The 19,143-nt window shown below is 37.6% G+C and overlaps 1 protein-coding gene across 2 annotated transcripts in view; it reads right to left on the bottom strand.

The window, feature by feature from the left end:
* The window catches only part of CLTC (clathrin heavy chain), a 68,352-nt gene that overhangs the window by 38,096 nt on the left and 11,113 nt on the right, over window positions 1-19,143 (bottom strand). For both annotated transcript variants that reach the window (XM_084861647.1, XM_084861648.1), the window contains exons 2-4: window positions 11,767-11,974; window positions 8,401-8,669; window positions 7,399-7,560 (exon numbers count right to left, since the gene is read on the bottom strand). In XM_084861647.1, coding sequence (XP_084717773.1) covers window positions 7,399-7,560; window positions 8,401-8,669; window positions 11,767-11,974 — 639 coding nt within the window. The remainder of the gene's footprint in view (window positions 1-7,398; window positions 7,561-8,400; window positions 8,670-11,766; window positions 11,975-19,143) is intronic.

The raw sequence follows: 19,143 nt of genomic DNA, 5'->3' as shown, positions 1-19,143 counted from the left end.
TTTTCTCTTTAGCTTCCATTGCCCTAGGGGCCGTATCAGTGAAGAAGTTATTTTGGCATACGTCTGAGATTTTGCTACCTGTGGATGCTTCTAGTATTTTTATGGTTTCCCGTCTGATGTTTAAGTCCTGTATCCATTTTGAGTTTATCCTTGTGAATGGTGTAAGTTGGTGATCTAGTTTCATTCTTTTGCATGTGTCTTTCCAATTTTCCCAACACCATTTATTGAAGAGACTGTCTTGACTCCATTGTATATTCGTGCCTCCTTTGTCAAATATTAATTGAGCATAGTGATTTGGGTTGATATCTGGGTTCTCAATTCTATTCCATTGATCTATTTGTCTGTTCTTGTGCCAGTACCAGGCTGTTTTGAGAACAGTGGCTTTGTAGTATAGTTTGAAGTCTGGTATTGAGACCCCTCCTACTTTACTCTTCTTTCTCAGAATCGCTGTGGCTATTCGGGGTCTTTTATTGTTCCAAATGAACTTTTGGAGAGTTCTTTCTAGGTCAGTGAAATATGTCGTTGGTATTTTAATGGGGAGTGCATTGAACCTATAGATTGCTTTAGGAAGTATGGACATTTTGATGATGTTGATCCTACCAATCCATGAACATGGTATGTTCTTCCATCTCCTTACATCTTCCTCTATCTCTTTTTTCAGTGTCGTGTAGTTTTCCGCAAATAGGTCCTTTATTTCTTTAGTTAAATTTATTCCTAGGTATCTTAATTTTTTTGGTGCGATGGTGAATGGAATTGCTTTTTTAGCCTCTGTTTCTGTAGTTTCACTGTTGGTGTATAGAAATGCCATGGATTTCTTGGCATTAATTTTATATCCTGCTACGTTGCCAAATTCATTTATTAAGTCAATTAGTTTTTTAATGGAGTCTTTTGGGTTTTTTATGTACAATATCATGTCATCTGCAAATAAGGATAACTTTACTTCTTCTTTTCCAATTTGGATGCCTTTTATTTCCTCCTCTTGTCTAATTGCAATGGCTAGTACTTCCAGAACTATGTCAAACAGGAGTGGCGAGAGTGGGCATCCCTGTCTTGTTCCTGTTCTTAGAGGGAATGGTTTTAGTTTTTGCCCATTGAGTATAATGTTGGCTGTGGGTTTATCATATATAGCTTTTATTATGTTGAGGTATGATCCTTGTACTCCCACTTTTTTAAGAGTTTTTAACAGGAAAGGGTGTTGGATTTTGTCAAATGCTTTTTCTGCGTCAATTGATATGACTATATGATTTTTATCTTTCAATTTGTTTATGTGATGTATCACGTTTATTGATTTGCGGATATTGTACCATCCTTGCATTCCTGGAATAAATCCTACTTGGTCATGGTGTATGATCTTTGTGATGTTCTTCTGGAGTCGATTTGCTAGAATTTTGTTGAGGATTTTGGCATCTATGTTCATGAGGGATATTGGCCTGTAATTTTCTTTCATTGAGTTGTCTTTATCTGGTTTTGGTATTAGGGTGATGTTGGCTTCATAGAAGGAGTTCGGAAGTGTTCCTTCCTCTTGGATTTTTTGGAATAGTCTGAGGAGGATAGGTTTTAGTTCTTCCTTGAATGTTTGGTAAAACTCTCCTGTGAAGCCATCTGGCCCTGGGCTTTTGTTTGCTGGAAGCTTTTTGATGACGGTTTCAATTTCTTCCCACGTCACTGGTCTATTGAGATTTTTAGATTCTTCCTGATTGAGTTTTGGCAGTTTGTATTTTTCTAGGAATATGTCCATTTCCTCCAGGTTGTTTAGTTTGTTGGAATAGAGTTGTTCGTAGTATTTTGTAACAATCTGTTGTATTTCGGTGGGGTCTGTTGTTATTTCACCTCTTTCATTTCTGATTTTGTTTATTTGGGTCCTCTCTCTTTGTTTCTTGGTTAGCCTGGCTAGAGGTCCATCAATCTTGTTTATCCTTTCGAAGAACCAGCTCTTGGTTTTGTTGATCTTATGTATTGTTTCTTTGGTCTCTATGTCATTTATCTGTGCTCTGATTTTTGTTATTTCCTTCCTTCTGCTTACACTGGGCTTTTCTTGTTGCTCTTTTTCTAACTCTTTGAGTTGTAGAGTTAGTTCATCTGTTACCATTTTTTCTAGTTTTTTGCAATAGGCTTGTAAGGATATGAACTTCCCTCTCAAAACTGCTTTTGCTGTGTCCCATAGATTTTGGATTGTTGTGTTTTCATTGTCATTTGTTGCCAGGATGTTTTTAATTTCTTCCTTGATTTCTCTGGTAACCCAGTCCTTGTTTAATAGCATGTTGTTTAGTCTCCATGTATTTGATTTCTTTGGATTATTTTTATTGTAATTAATTTCCAGTTTTATGCCACTATGGTCTGAGAAGATGCTTGATATGATTTCTATCTTCTTGAATTTGAATAGACTCTGCCTATGTCCCAAAATGTGGTCTATCTTTGAGAATGTCCCATGTGCACTTGAGAAGAATGTATATTCTGTGGCTTTGGGGTGGAATGTTCTAAAGATGTCAATTAATTCCATCTGGTCTAGTGAGTCGTTTAGGATTGATATTTCTTTGCTGCTTTTTTGTTTAGATGATTTGTCGAAGGGTGACAGTGGGGTATTAAAATCTCCTACTATGATTGTATTGCTATTAATCTCTCCCTTAATGTCCTCCAGCAGTTTTTTTATGTATTTGGGTGCTCCTGTATTGGGTGCATATATATTTACCAGGGTTATTTCTTCTTGTTGGATTGTACCCTTTAGTATTATGAAGTGACCTTCATTATCTCTTGTTATGTCCTTCACTCTGAGATCTAATTTGTCAGATATAAGTATTGCTACCCCAGCTTTTCTTTCCTTTCCATTTGCCTGGAAAACTTTTTTCCATCCCTTCACCCTCAGTCTGTGTGCATCTTTTTTTCTGAGGTGGGTTTCTTGTAGGCAACAGATGTAAGGGTCTTGTTTTCTTATCCAATCTGACACCCTATGTCTTTTGATTGGAGCATTTAATCCATTTACATTTAAGGTTATTATTGATAGGTACTCATTTGATGGCATTTTTATTCTATACCCATGTTCCTTCTTCAATTCCTATTTCTTTATTTTTACAGTAGACCCTTTAGCATTTCTTGCATTGCTGGTTTGGTGGAGATAAATTCCTTCAGTCTTTTTTTGTCTGTGAAGCTCCTGATTTCCCCTTCAATTTTGATTGATAGTCTTGCTGGGTACAGTATTCTTGGATTCAAACCCTTCCTTTGCATGACTTTGTATATTTCATCCCATTCCCTTCTGGCCTGATATGTTTCTGTTGAGAAATCAGTTGCTAGTCTGATGGGGGTTCCTTTGTAAGTAACTTTCTGTCTCTCTCTGGCTGCTTTTAAGATTCTTACTTTGTCGTTGTTGTTTGCCACTTTAATTATAATGTGCCTTGGCGTCTGTCTTCTGGGATTCATTTTGCTTGGGACTCTGCGAGCATCTTGGATTTGTGTGGGTTTTTTCTTCTCTATCTCAGGAAAGTTTTCTGTCATTATTTCTTGAAATACTTTTTCCACGTCTACCTCAGTTTCCTTTCCTTCTGGAACCCCTATTATTCGAATATTATTTTGTTTTGTAATGTCCCAAAGCTCCCGTAGGCTCTCCTCCTGCTTTTTAATCTTTTTTTCTAGAAGCTGCTCTAATTGGGTATTTTTTTCCATCTTGTCTTCTAGCTCACTGATGCGGTCTTCCGCTTCATCTAGTCTACTCTTGATGCTTTCTATTGAGTTCTTCATGGTAGCGATGTCATTTTTCATTTCTTCTTGGTTCTTCCTCAATTCCTGATGGTTCTTCCTCATTTCTTCTTGGTTATTGTCAAATTTCTCTTCCATTCTTTTTAGCCAACCAATAATCATTATTCTGAACTCTTGCTCTGGTAGGCTGCTTGCCTCTGGCTCGTTTACTTCCTTTTCTGGTGATGCCTGCTTTTCTTTCATTTGTGGGGTGTTTCTTTGTCTTCCCATGGTATCTCTTTTCAGGATGTCTGGTTATGTGGTGTTCTTTCTCTTGCGTTAATTTATAGGTGCAAAATACAACACTACCATGTACAACACGAGAGGCACTTAACAGGAATGTATTTACAATATTAATAACCTCTAATAAAGGTAACCCCTAGCGATAGGCAAATTAGGGTATAGGAGAGAAGGAAGGAAGGAAGGTAAAAATAAAATAAAGAAAAATTAAAAAAAAAAAAAAGTCAAAGAAGAAATAAAGTAATGACAAAATGAAGTTAGAAAACAGGGAGAAAAAGAAGAGAGAGAGAGAAAGAGAGAGAGAGAGAGAGAGAGAGAGAGAGAGAGAGAGAGAGAAGAAGCAAACTAAAAAAATGGGAAACAAACTATATATATGTGGAGAAAATTGCCATAGATCAACCAGTGAGCCCAGCCAATGCCGGTAACAATACTTGGAGATTAATACAAACTACAATACAATATCCACTATTATTAAGTAAGGTTATGATATACAGAAGTCAAAGAAACAAACAAAAACAGAGGATTTAAAAAAAATTACAAAGCAACAATAACAACACTGGAATAAGCATAACAATTTCACTGAAAAGCACCAATATTCACAATAATCAACCTTCACTCAAACAATGAGAAAAGGATAGAAAGTAGAACCGTTTTTTTTTTTGTGTTTTTTTTTTTTTTTTTTTTTAACTAGTTAATATAGTGCAGAGAGTGATATTTATACACTTGTATCAGGGGTTGGAACTTAGATCTATGAGTATAGTGAGAGCTTTAGCAGGGGGTATACAGAAAGAATAGAGGAAAAACTAAAGCCGGAAAGGGATAGGATAAACTGGAGACTAAAAGGTTAAAGTTTAGTAAGAGAGTGATGGGGTAAAGGTCGAATTGAGATAGGGTTGAATGATGCTATAGTAGAGATTAAAATAGAATGAAGGTTACTCCCAATGTAAAATAAAGACGAAGTAAAATGGTACTGGGGAGGAAAAGAAAAAGAAAAAAAAATTGCAAAATAGCAGTAGTAATAGTGAAGATAGAGATTGAAAAATGTAATAATTGAAAAGGTAAAATCAAGTAAGGAAAAAAGAAAAAAAATCGTTTCTGAAGTAAAAGATGTAAAAAATGAAAATTAAATAAAAAATGTAAAAAATGAAAATAAAATAAAGAATAGTATAATTAGCATAAAATTGTCCAGTAGAGTTCAATCACTTCCTCTGTTATTGTATTTGGTATGCCTGGTTCTTGGATCAGAGAGTCTTGCAGTTCCCAGCTTTCCACTGCACCTCAGTTTTGTAAGGTAGTCCTTAATTTTAGGCAGGCTATATCTTAGTTATTTGTGTCCATTTATTTATTTTTGATTAATTAAAAGAAAAAGAAAAAGAAAAAAGAAAAAAAAAAAGAAAAAAAAAAAAAAAAAGGCAGTTTGTAGTTCAGCCCTTAGGTGTCAGTGTTACTGGTTTGACCTCCCAGACTTTGGTTGCTCTGGCCCTCTTTCTCTCTGGGGGCGGGCCCTCGCAGCTCTCCCGGGCTACAATATAGGCGGGGCCACGGCCGCTCTGGGGGCGGGGCCTCGCGGCGCTCCGGGCCGCGGTGCTCTGGGCCGCTCTGGGGCCGGGGCCTCACAGCGCTCCTGGTGGCGCGCTCAGGGCCGCTCTGGGGGCGGGGCCTCGCGGCGCTCCGGGCCGCGGTGCTCTGGGCCGCACTGGGGCCGGGGGCCTCGTGGCGCTCCGGGGCCGTGGAGCTCAGGGCCGCACTGGGGCCGGGCCTCGCGGCGCTCCTGGTGGCGCGCTCAGGGCCGCTCTGGGGGCGGGGCCTCCCTGGAGCAATGGCGCTATCGCAGCCTGAACTCTCAGCCTAGCCACGCAAACTCTGACCTTTCTGTGGGTGGTTGAAGAGCTTCCTTGAATCCACCCGCTTGCTCCGATCGGGGCGCCACAGGTGCTCGATGGACTCCTCGGCTGTGGGTTTTCCAGGCCTCAGAGAAGCTGCTCCCTTCCTGGTAGGGTGGCGCCGCCTTTGCGCTGAGCCCGGAGCTCCGGGAGAAGTCGGGAGTGCTGGCCGCTTGGTCAGGAAAAATTGTCCAGCGGACACTTCCTTACCTTCCTAGAGTGATCCGCTGCCCCTTAGCTGCTAATCAACATTCCCTGAGCGACTCAGATGTTGCTTCTATCTGTTTTGGGACCGGGGTCAGAACAAGTCCGTCTGTTCGGTCGCCATCTTCAAGCTCCGCGCCCAATAATACTAATGTTAATTTATTGTTTCCTTATATACCATATATATAGCTTGTAAGACATAACCATTGAGGGAAACTAAGTAAAGAACACTTGTACTGTCTTTAGTTTCCTATGAATGTGTATTATTTCAAGATAAAAACTCTAAAGTCAGTTGAATAGCTGAAACAATCACACCACAATCTAGCTTAAATTAATGGCACAAAATAGTAATATATAACCCACAAAAGGTGCTTTCTCATGGTTTTCTATTATAACTTAGCACTTGGGTCCCCAAATAGAGAACTAACTTAAATTCTTTTTAGCCTGTACATCTACTCTAACACAGAAGGAAAGTATGCACATAAGCTGAGTGAGTGGTCACTCTAATCACATAGACCTCAAACTAGATAAAAACATTTTGGTTTAAGATGTCTGATTATCATAATTTAAGCAATCACTACCTTAATTTTTTAAATAGTTACCATGGAAAAAATATGAAGACTGTAGGAGTCTAGTCTGGCAGTGAGGACTGCAGTGCTGTGTCATCCAACACTGCAGTTAGAGTAGGAGCCGAGTTCTCAGCGTTCTGTGGCAGGGCTTTCGGCTGCGGCTCTGGCGGCTGCCCATTTTCCCTGATTCCTCATCTTCCAAGCTTGGTCCTAAACATTCCAAGCTATTGTAAACTATCCACTATCCTTTCAGTAAATTTTCTATGCTCGAATCAACCAGATCTGTTTCTGTTATCTACAACTAAGAATCATAACATACAAAGTACTACAATTTGACCAGGCGATTCCAATGTAGAGCCAAGGTTAATAAGCTCTGACGTAGGGCAATGTTACTCAAATTGTAGGCCACGTTCTACCTAGTCATGTCGAGTATTCAAAATGCAGAGTATGAGCTCCCTCTACTGAATCAGACTCCCTAGATATAAGTTGCTCAAATGTATACATTAGCAACCCTAATGAATCTTATGCACAGTAGGCTGAAAACATAAAATTAAGGCCTTGTAAAAGCAATCAAAATAAAGTCTTACAGCTGATACAAAAAAGCTGTTAAAGAACATTATTTATTTTAGACAAATATCAATAGAAGCAGAATTTAAAGTCATCACAAATCTGAATGTTAGAAGCAAATTAATAAGACTATTTTGAAATTAGATGACTAATTCGTAGCATAAAGACAAAGAAATTCTAAAATAATTTCCATAGCCAAAACTTACCTTCCCTCCAGCTTGACCCCGTACTGCAAAACAAAATAACGTTGATTCTTCTGCATTTCCTTCCATCTTAAATTGTGCGAAGCTAGCTGCATGTCCTTCAATGGGCTGAGACACTTTCCTATCTACGGAATACAACTGCATAGCTCCCACCACACGATTTTGCTACAACAGATAAAAAAGAATAAAGTTTGGGGACCCAATGAACCAGTAACCCAGATTCATCAACTAGTGAAAATAATTAGAATTGCTTTATCACCTTTAAAAGGATTTACAATTCTTTTTTAGTCTCTCAATGTAGATTTGATACCTTTTCACTTAAGATTTAGCTCCAAAGATTATCTTATTAAAGCTTAACATGAATATTTAAATAGCCGAAACCGGTTTGGCTCAGCGGTAGAGCGTCGGTCTGCAGACTGAAAGGTCCTGGGTTCGATTCTGGTCAAGGGCAGGTACATTGGTTGTGGTCACATCCCTAGTAGGGGGTGTGCAAGAGGCAGCTGGTCGATGTTTCTCTCTCATCGATGTTTCTAGCTCTCTATCTCTCTCCCTTTCTCTTTGTAAAAAATCAATAAAATATATATTAAAAAAATAAATAAATAAAATACTGTGTTGTATACTTTAAAAAATAAAAAAATAAAAAAAATGTGGCCCATATACAACCATCTATTTATGCTATCTTAAAAAAATATATATGTGTGTATGAATACTCATTCTGCAGTAAATGTCCATAATAAATTCCAAATCATTCATACAGAAACTCAATATATCCACTTAACCTGCAAGTAAGATGTAAAAAACTTGGGAGTGGCACACTCTGAAACTTTGTCAGTATAAGGCATTAAAAGCCAGCTCTCTTTATTTCTTACAAAAGAAAAAAGATCTTCCAAATAAGTCAGATATTACATAACTGAGCATAGAAGACCTAATTTCAAAATAAACTGCATCCTGGACATATTAGTTCTCTAGACCTTTCTTTATTAAATACTAGAAAAAAAATGTTACCTGTGCAGATATGCCAGTCAGAAGTAACCACTTTTGCTTTGCATCTGTACGATAATTGATAATCTGGCAACCTGCAAGGCTAGAATGGCGATCAAACATTTTCACTGGCTGAGACTCTCCTTCCATACTCCAATGGTAAACTGCATTATCCGTAACAAGAGCAACCGTATTCAAAGAGATCCATTTCCAGAAGGTGACATCATCAGTCATGGTATGGGCCTTCATTTTACTTTTCATTTCAATGTTAAATATCTGAAGAGTTTTCCCAGCTGAAACAAAAATTAAGAATTATGAATCACTAAAGAAAGCCACGCTCAGGATAAATTACTGTCTATCTAGACTAGCTCTGTAACAAGATCTATAACTTCCAAACAAATGGTTCTATCAGGAGACTATTTAGTAACCAACTACAGAAGTCAAGTTGATAGAACAGTTGATAGAGCAGCAAGCATTGAAAAGATAGCTGAGACTGAGTAAACAATCTACATCTACATCTGAAGCGAAAACTATATTACCTCTATTAAAGACATTTTAAACAGATAGCATACAATTCTATAGAATTCTAAACCCCAACTAAAAATGAGTCTAAAGAATAGCTTGCTTAACAATGGTGAGAAACAAGGTTGAAATCTTATTATTTATAATTAAGAATGTTTACACATTAAGTTAGTTGTAGGTGCACAGAACAAAGAAAATCTGATACAAACACATGGAAAAAACGACTACTTTTAAAGGGGAGTCATCCCCCATTCAACTCAATCTTGTGAAAACTGCTTTTTGAAAGAGGACCTACTTCAACTCTGCCTTCACCACGAGAACATAAGAGAAGTGCATGCTACATTTAACTGGTTTAAGATACAAAGGAAAAGGTAGTACAGGTGCTAGAGGAAAGGAGAGGGAGACAAAGGACAGTTTCAAATGCTGTTAATATACTGCAGATAGGAACAAAGTTCAAGCTCCATCCAATGAAGACAGCAAACATTTAGTAAAAGAAGAATGAAATTTGAGTGTTAAGAGTTCACTGAATCAGAGGCAAAGACTGATACTTATAATTTGAATTCCATCACGATCCAAAAAGTGATTTGGTTTAAATAGAGATCAAAGCCCACAGATATCACTAGGCTATCTAATCAGATTAGTCCTTAGAGACTAAGGAAAACTCCATTCCTGAGCCACAGAGAATGTGGATCCTAAAGAACAAAAATTATGAGAGTATGGTGGTGGAGGGGAGAGGAGATGGGACAGGACACAAAACATACGGCTTTATACCATGACCCTTCTTACCACATGTGTAAGAACTTCTTCCATAAAACACAATATATAAAACACAACCAGACTTGAACAATTGTGAAAGTTACAGTCCTGTTTATAAAAAGAAACCAAGGTTTAAAACTGCCTTCAAAGGGAAGTAAGTACAGTAAGGCCTTGATAGGTTCTGTGACTTTAAGGAAAACAGCAAATAAGGAAACCAATTTTACCACAGGGTAACTGATTTAAGTTAAATTCCTATGGCATCTCATCAACCTTACAACCAAATAACGTTATTCGATGACCTGCTGTATTTGGAAAATACTTTCCTTTGTTGCCTTCCCCAACCCCTAGTTAATTTTTATTCTTTTTTTTACATAAAAGGGGTTGGAGTATATGTTATATAAGAGATTTGGGGAAAAGGGCAAGGGATGACTACTTTAGTGTACACACATGGGCACAAATCTATAATGCTATTGTACAATGCTCTGGAAATCTTTTCAATTTATTCTTTTTATAAAACAGGACAATAACTAATACAATCTAATTTAAGATAACTCACCATCTGCACACATAAGAAAGCATTAAGAAATGTGATAAGATAACAACAACATTAAAAATAGAAAAGAATTTTGAGAAAATTTAAATGATGGCCTTTTAATAAAAATGTGAGAGCTATTAAGCAGTTGAATTTAAATTCTTTAAAGAGGCTGAAGGGAAATTAATATACTAAAGTATTATATGTATTGTTTAATGGAAGCAAAAAGCTCACTTCCGAAAAACATGTGGGCCTAGGTCAAAGCTGAATAGGTAATCTTTCCTTGGGATGAGATCAACTCTAATCTTAGACATGGAATGATGACATCTGTTTGAATATGCTCGGTCCTCTCCCTCCCCTCATTTAATCTCCAACAAGTATTACTACTAAATACTAAGTTTAAATCATGTAAAAAGAACTTTAAAATTTTCAGCACTTTCAACAACTCATCCAGAAATTACTAGGGTTCTGAGCTAAAAAGAACTGGAAAACTACTTAATCTAATCCTCTCACTTTACAAATTAATAAAAAGTAGGCTTCCCGCATATTTGTCTTATCCAAAGTTATCCTGTTAAGAAATGGGGTTGTAAGCAGTGCTTGTACACCACTTAGTGTAATATACTATATAGCACTGAATGGCTCTATTATTAGCTATGTGATTTTTAAATTAATTAAATGTATTGGGTGACAGCTATGTGACTTTAAGCAAAGTCTGTCTCCTTCTATAAAGATAATTGTATTTATGCCATAAGATTAAAGTAATCTTCATAAAAGTTACATATATACTCCAACGACTTAAAATATCTGGTATAATATTAAGAGAAACTGGAATTCTTTCTACTACACACACACACACACACACACACACACACACACACACACACACACAAACCAAGCAAAGAATAGGCAGTTAAATGCCTTTTTCAGTCATCCTGTTTGTCACCAAGCCCTCTCAGAAACTTGTTTTAAGAGTTAATTACATTCTCACTCTATAGCTCAAAGGAAAAAAAAAAAAAAAACAGACTCCCAGCCCATATGAGGCTCTTTGAACTCTGTTTAAACTAATAGATTGTACAGTTCCTTGTGATGACAACTAAAAAGTTAGCATAAATAAACTCTAACACCGTGATTTCAAAGCTTTAAATACCCACCTATATATAGACACACTTGTAAATTTCAAGCAATTTTAAAAACTCGATAACTTAAATAAAAGACAAGTATAAAAAGGGCACAGCACGAACAGCAAATTTATAATCATAAAGTTCTGCAATGTTTAAGTGCTAATATTAGCAAAATATGTGGTGTTATTCTTTTCAAAGCACAGTCTTATCACACTGTAGGCATAAATTGTAAATTCATTTACTTTTTTCCAAGATCTACACTGAACAGAAAGTAAGACATTTTATAGAAACTTGCCAAGTAAAAGCCATGAAAATAGTTAAAATCAAATTCAGTAATAGCTTTAACTTTGTAGCTTTATTTAACCAAATCAAAACACTAAAAGAGCTCCTAATTATTGTATTTGAGTCAATTATATATAGGAAAAATTTTAAGAAAAAGAAACCCACAATCTTTTATACCTTTCAATGCAATTACTTTGCTAGCTGGATTCATGATGGCGCTGTCTGCTGAAATTGGTCTTCGAATTGGATTACTTGGGTCATTCATGTCAATGATTACCACTTGAGCTTGCTCTCCTACTTTCTCTCTAATGCAGATGAATTTGTCTGACTCCATAGTCAGGGTACTAAAGCCAATGTTTGCTGGGTTTATACCCAGGTTCTGGAGCTAGAGGAGAAACAAACAAACATTAATAAACCATGACACAAAGTGAATTAGACAGACTTGATATTCATATATTATCGTCACTACAAATCCTCATTTAACCAAGTAATGCTTTAAGGTCAACAGTGACAATCCATTACATTGATTCAAGAGAGGCAGTTGATAGTCAAATAATGGACCATCTGTTCTTCCAAGAAATATGGTTTTTGATTATTTTGCTATAACCTTTTAGTTATAAATAGAGATGTATAACCTTGTGGTTAAAACTAAGAGGTAGAATAAACAGTAAAGAAAAGAATTATATCAGCTAGCCCAGTGTTTCCCAACCTTCTCTCATGATGAGAATCACCTGGTGGAGTTGTTAAAACACAGATTCCTGAATCCCAACTAAGAAGTGCTAAACTAGAATTTTTGAGAACATATAGGTAAAATTGCATACCTAACTTAGTGCTCTGTATATAAAATCTGTCTTAGAGCACTAGTTAAGTATACAATTTTACCTATATGTTCCCAAAAATTCTAGTTTAGCACTTCTTAGTTGGGATTCAGGAATCTGTGTTTTAACAACTCCACCAGGTGATTCTTATCATGAGAGAAGGTTGGGAAACACTGAGCTAGCCTATATGGCAGTGGTTCTCAACCTTTCTATTGCTGAGACACTTTAATACAGTTCCTCATGTTGTGTGACCCCAACCATAAAATTATTTTCATTGTTACTTCATAACTGTAATTTTGCTACTGTTAATCATATTGTAAATATTTGTGTTTTCTGATGGTCTTAGGCTCTACAGCAGCGATTCTCAACCTGTGGGTCGAAAATTAATGCTTCTTAGAACTGTCCTCTTTTTCTCCCTTTAACATTTAGTAATTACTTGTTCACATTAAACTTCAAAATCTGAAAATTAAGTCACAGAATAAAAAGAAAGAAATTTAAAATTTTACAGTTTTCGATCGAAGGGAACTTAGATTAGCAAAAGCAGACAGGCAAGTAAAAAAGTTACAATATTTTACAAAGTGCCAAAACAAGTGTAAGAGGGACCTTGTCAAAGACCCATAGCTAAGAGAATGTGTTCAAGGGAGACTAGAGAATGCTGGAGAGAAGAACAAATGCTAAAACCCAGCGATGTGAAAGTACTGCTAAGGGTACTACAAAGTACTTTTGTAACACTGGGAATATAGACTATGAACGTGGTAATAAGTGAAGGCTATAAAGATAAGCAAGGGCCATATTGATAAACTAACTGTACCCCACAAAGGACCCTGAATTTATTTTTTAGGCAAAGGAAGCTACTTAAGGGTTTTAACGAGGAAAATAATGAAATCAGATCCCCTGTGTGTACTCAGAAGATATTCAAGTATTTGCTAAACAAATATAGAGGGTCTAAGGATGGAAGGTCTTTAAAAGCCAATTAAGGGTATAAAAACAAAGGGCACCTGTTAGAAGGAGAGCTCTACCAGAGTAGGTCATTAACACTCTGGGAGTCTAAATGTAGTATATATAACAGATTGTCTCACTAAAAGGCTGCCTGAAGACTTTATTAGCCTTAGTCAGACTAGTCTCTCCCCCAAACCCTGTTCAATCCTATCTAATAAAGAGGGAATATGCAAATTGACTGCCACGCCATCTCAAATATGGCAGCACCCATAGCCACAAGATGGTAGCGCCCAGTCCCATTTGCCCCGCCAGAGTTCCCAGTCCTTTCAGCCCCGCTGGTGTGTGTGTGTGTGTGTGTGTGTGTGTGTGTGTGCAGCAGGCGCACGGTGTGGCCAGACCTGTGTGTGTGTGTGTGTGTGTGTGTGTGTGTGCAGCAGGCGCACGGTGTGGCCAGACCTGCCCTTAGCTCCCCAGCTGCTCAGGGCAGGCCCAAGGCGCAGGCAAGCCTCCTATGTCAGGACCACCTGAGGCTCAGGTAACCAGGGTCAGCTGAGGCTTGCGCTGCTGGCATTGGCAGCAGCAGAGGTGTGATGGGGGCGTCGATTTCCCGATTGCTGGGTTGCCTCCCGCCCATGAAGGCTCCTAGACTGTGAGAGGGGAGCAGACTGGACTGAGCCCTCCCCCCACCTCCTGCCCCGTGCATGAATTTTCATGCACCAGGCCTTTAGTAGATAATAAATTCAAATGGAACAAAATGAAACAAAACAAAAAATTCACAGGAGAAAAAAAATAAAATCAAGTCTTTCTTCTTCCATTGCCCCCCAGATACCAATTTCCCTCCCCAGAGACCACCACTGTCCCTACTCACTCTGGATTGCTAAGCCAAGTTAACTGTATTCCATCTAAATTCTTTTATCAAATTCTTCACTGTGATCTGAATAAGATACAACCTAAGATTAAGAGACTGCATTTTACTTTCACTCCCCTACTATACCTCAGTGACTTCAGGCACAAGTAATCATAAAGCACAGTTATAGGAGTTCAGTTACTGAACACCAGGGCAAGGAGTCAAGCGTTTGTCTAACTATTAATACAAGCATGGTAACAAAGTAGAAGATTAACTAGCTTTACAAGCTCAAGTATATGCTGCCATGCATGGCAAGTATACAAGCTGTGAGATATATAACTTATAATGAATTTGGTTACAATAAAACTTTATGAGTTATTAATTTTCTTTTTTTCTTGAGTCTAGTTTTAGTGACCTTTAGTTTAAAAAACTAATGGAGGAAGATAAACCGTAAGTGATATCCCGATATATACAAAGGGGCTGTGTGGGTCTGTCTAGTTTTAGGAGAGGTGTATATATCTAATTTTCTAAGTAGAGTGCCCTCAAACTTTTCCAAGGTTTCCTTCCCAATAACTGGAGAAAACATTCCAGTAGTTCATAAACCTCCTATAAATACATATATCAAAGCAACATGTTATATCCTAAACTACTCTGTAAAATAAGAATTCTGGGTTTCTGTCACTACATAAGGCAATTCTGAGCTTCAACTGTCACAGCTGAAGCCCTAGTGTTTGAGAACAAGTAAAATAGTTCTCTGAATTACAGACTCCGGGTCAAACCACAAATAAATTCAAAGGACAAAAGAGTTTCTGAACCTGCAGCTATTTTCAGAGAATACAATAATGACATCCAAACCCGGCCACATTTTATCCTCTCAATTGGCAAAATGTTGCTCTTGTTGATCCTGGAGGTACTCTATTTTGAGATGTGCTTGGAAGTTTCTATGATAAAACTGTTTTTAACGTCAAAGAACTTTTATTTTGCTGGTACAAAATAAGAATACGGAGTCAATAAATTTAGGTTAAAAAAGTGATTACTTATTTTTAATAGTTATTACATGGATACAGCAAATTATTCAAACTGTTCAAAGGGTATACTGGTATACTATGAAAAGTCACCCATTCCACGTTTCTAGTTGTACCTCCCTCTCCCAGCAATTAAATACTTTTCCAAGACATAACCTATGCATATTTCCATCCTCCCTTAAAAGCAAACAAAAACACTAAAGGAACATGTGCTAAAGTATCCAAATTATCAAGTTCCTCCCTTGTTAAAGAAAACCAACCAAACACTGTAACTCATTTGGTTTCCAGACTAGATTTTGACACTGGCCTACAAGTGGCACAACTTTAGGACTGAATAGTTATGCTGAGTTTAGGTTCCAAAAAGCAAGTACAGATTTATTATTAAACAATCAACCCAAAACTCTAAAAGTGCCTTAAGAGTTACAGGTTATAAGTGATATAAACATATTTCCTTTTCCCTCTTACCCTCCCCTCAATTTAGATTAACACGCCTGGGGATAAAAGTAAGACACTAAACTGCAGTCTTAGTTTTTAGTGAGAAATATCATTTCAGACTCCCCGTAATCTAGACAACAAAGAAGGTTCTTCATTCAGGAAAACAATTACTGTCTAAATGTATAACTTTGATTATAAAATACAAGAGCCATACAGAATTAACTAGTTCTGTGGGTTGCATCAGAGCTAAAATATCTAGGTCCCAGTTTTGCCACTTAATAGGGCACAGGCAAATCAGTTATCTCTGTACATACTTCCTCATCTGAAACCTCTGAAGTGACAGCAGCTATCCCAGAGCTGTGAGGATTTAATATGAAGTACTTAGAACAATGCCTGGCACATAGTAAAGGCTCAATAGATACCATTAGTACAAGCAACACATCTCAAGGTTAGATTTTTTGTATTTTCATGTTATTATCTGCTTAATTCAGCTGTCCTAAACGTTGGCTGAAACTCTGGGTGTGAATTTATTTTTACTACTGATAGTAGATAAGTGGTCTCTGAGTGCTTGACTTACTCCGATATTGAAATGCCCTTTTTCTCCCTTTTCTGACAAAATGAATTACACTTAAAAACTTCCAATTCTGCTCTTTAATTTGCCTAACTAAAATAGGTAGAGACCAGAATTTTCAATACCATGTAACATGTGATTCTAAGTAACTCTTATTTTCATTCCTATTTTTAGGGGCATTATGGACACAACAATATTGCTAAAGCTTTCTAACAAAACTGACAAACATGTTAACAGTTTGCTGAGAGAGCAAACTGGGATAGCTAAGACAAAGATGTTATATGGTTAGTATCATCAAAAATTCTCTTTACCCTAAAGAGAAACAGAAGGTACAATGAAAAGTAGCCACACATTTCTCTCCTCAATGTGCAGAAGAGTTGAAACCACCTGGTTCAAAGATAGTCAGTCTCTCTCTCTCTCTCTCTCTCTCTCTCTCTCTCTCTCTCTCTCTCTCACACACACACACACACACACACACACACACACACACACACACACACAAGTCATGGACCAAAATTCCAGGTCAATTTATGCAACTAAACTTTAAGCTTAAGTAAAAGAACTTGCCTAAAGAATGAAAACCACCCTAGCTGGTTTGGTTCAATGGATAGAGTGTTGGCCTGTGGATTGAAGGGTCCCAGGTTTAATTCCAGTCAAAGGCACATGCCTGGCTCGCAGGCTTGAACCCACGGGGATGTGCAGGAGGCAGCCGATCAATGATTCTCATCATTGATGTTTCATTTCTCTATTCCTTTCCCTCCCTCTCTGAAATCAATAGATATTTTTTTAAAATGTAACCATTAAAAGCATGAAAATTGCTTCCGTCTATGCTATTTAATATGCCTAACTAAGGTTATTGAGGTCAGAATCTTCTTACACACAAGAACATTTCCAGCCCTGGCCAGATAGCTCAGATACACCAAGGTCGGGGGCTGGATTCCCAGCCAGGGCACTAACGAATGCATAAATAAGTGTGTGTGTGGGGGGGAGAATCAATGTTTCTGTTTCTCTCTCTCACTCAAATAAAAAGAGAGAATATTATCGGAACTAATTATGGAATCTGAATTAATCCTGAGATTAGATAAGAGTATTCTGTCAAAGACTCTGATAGTTTTAGTGTCTCTATAAGACCATTTTGTTATTCTTACTAAATATACAATAGAATATGTAATGATAAAGAGGTATCACATCTACAAAGTACTTTCAAGCAATTTAGCTCAATAGTTTTTATGTATAGAGACAAAAGAGGATAAATCACTGTAGTAAAAAAAAAATAATTGGCCGAGACCGGTTTGGCTCAATGGATAGAGCGTCGGCTTGGAGACTGAAGGGTCCCGGGTTCGATTCTGGTCAAGGGCATGTACCTTGGTTGCGGGCATATCCCCAGTAGGGGTTGTGCAAGAGGCAGCTGATCGATGACTCTCTCTCCTCCATGTTTCTAACTCTCTATCTCTCTCCCTTCCTCTCTGTACAAAATCAATAAAATATATTAAAAAAAAAAATTGTTAAGAATTAAAAAATCTTGCCCTGACTGGTTTGGCTCAGTGGATAGAGTGTCGGCCTTCAGACTGAAAGGTCCCTGGTTCGATTCCAGTCAAGGACATGTACCTTGGTTGCGGGCACATCCCCAGTAGGGGGTGTGTGCAGGAGGCAGCTGATTGATGTTTCTCTCTCATTGATGTTTCTCTCTATCTCTCTCCCTTCCTCTCTAAAAAATCAATAAAATATATTTGAAAGAAAAAAAGAATTAAAGAATCTGGGTAAAGGATGTATATGGGAATTCTTTCCAGTGTTTCCCAAAGTGTGGTACGCGTACCCCCAGGGGTATGGGAAGAGTTTGGTGGGGGTACGTGTTGCACCGGAGTTTGGTGGGGATATGCACTGCACCGTTTTTAGCTGTACCTAATACATTCATTTTTTTTTTGTCGAGGGGTACTCAGCGTTACGAAAATTATAAAAGGAGTACACATATGTCAAAAGTTTGGAAACACTGCTTTATACCATTCTAACTTTTCTGTAAATCTGAAACTCTAAAAAAAAAAAAAAAAAAAAAAAAAAATGCGTTTTAAAAGAATCTTAAGAGACACAGCTAAAAGCAACATGCAGATCTTGCTTGGATCCTGATTTAGACATAGCAGAAACATTGAAGACAATCAGACAAATTTGAATTTGGACTGATTTTTAAATTTTTAGATATTGAGGGATTATTATATAAGGAGATTTTAATGATAACAAATTATGGGGAAAAAATTCTTTACTTTCTAATGATGCCTGGTGGGGTATTTAGAGGTGAAATGTCACCATGGTCTGAATTTCTTTAAAAGTCTAGATAATTTGGTATATGATATATGTCTTTCTTCAGTTTTATGAAAGCTTGCAAATTTATATTTTTAAGATTTGTCTGGATGTAGTCTCTGACAACTATAAAAGGAATGGTATCTTGACATATCCTATTCTAAAACTGGCTAGAAGCCCAGTGCATGACATTTGTGCACTGAGTGGTGGGGCAAGTCCCGGTCTGTGCCCTCTAGTAGTCTGGGACCCCCTCGGAGGATGCCCAACTGTTGGCTTAGGTATTTCAGATGAAACTATTCTATAAGTGCTCTACATATAGTCTGATTTCAGTTACTTATGTAAATGAATCTTGTATCTTGGTAAAGACTTGATAGGTGCTATCACTACAGAGTTAAGAAGTCGAACATCTCCTGATGGGTCCTTAGTGCTGCTGCTGCTGCTGCTGAGCCCGGCTTCTGGCTGAAGCCTGTGGGAGTGCACTGACCACCAGGCAGCTCCTGTGTTGAGCATCTACCCCCTGGTGGTCAGTGTGTGGCATAGTGACCGGTCAATTCCACCATTTGGTCGATTTGCATATTAGCCCTTTAGTATATAGGATTTATGTATTTTAAATATATAACTTTT

The sequence above is a fragment of the Pipistrellus hanaki genome (genome assembly GCF_964339955.1).
Source record: "Pipistrellus hanaki genome assembly, chromosome: 16".
NCBI lineage: Eukaryota > Metazoa > Chordata > Mammalia > Chiroptera > Vespertilionidae > Pipistrellus > Pipistrellus hanaki.
The sequence above is the reverse complement of the archived record's forward strand: the minus strand, read 5'-3'. Positions and strand labels throughout refer to the sequence as shown.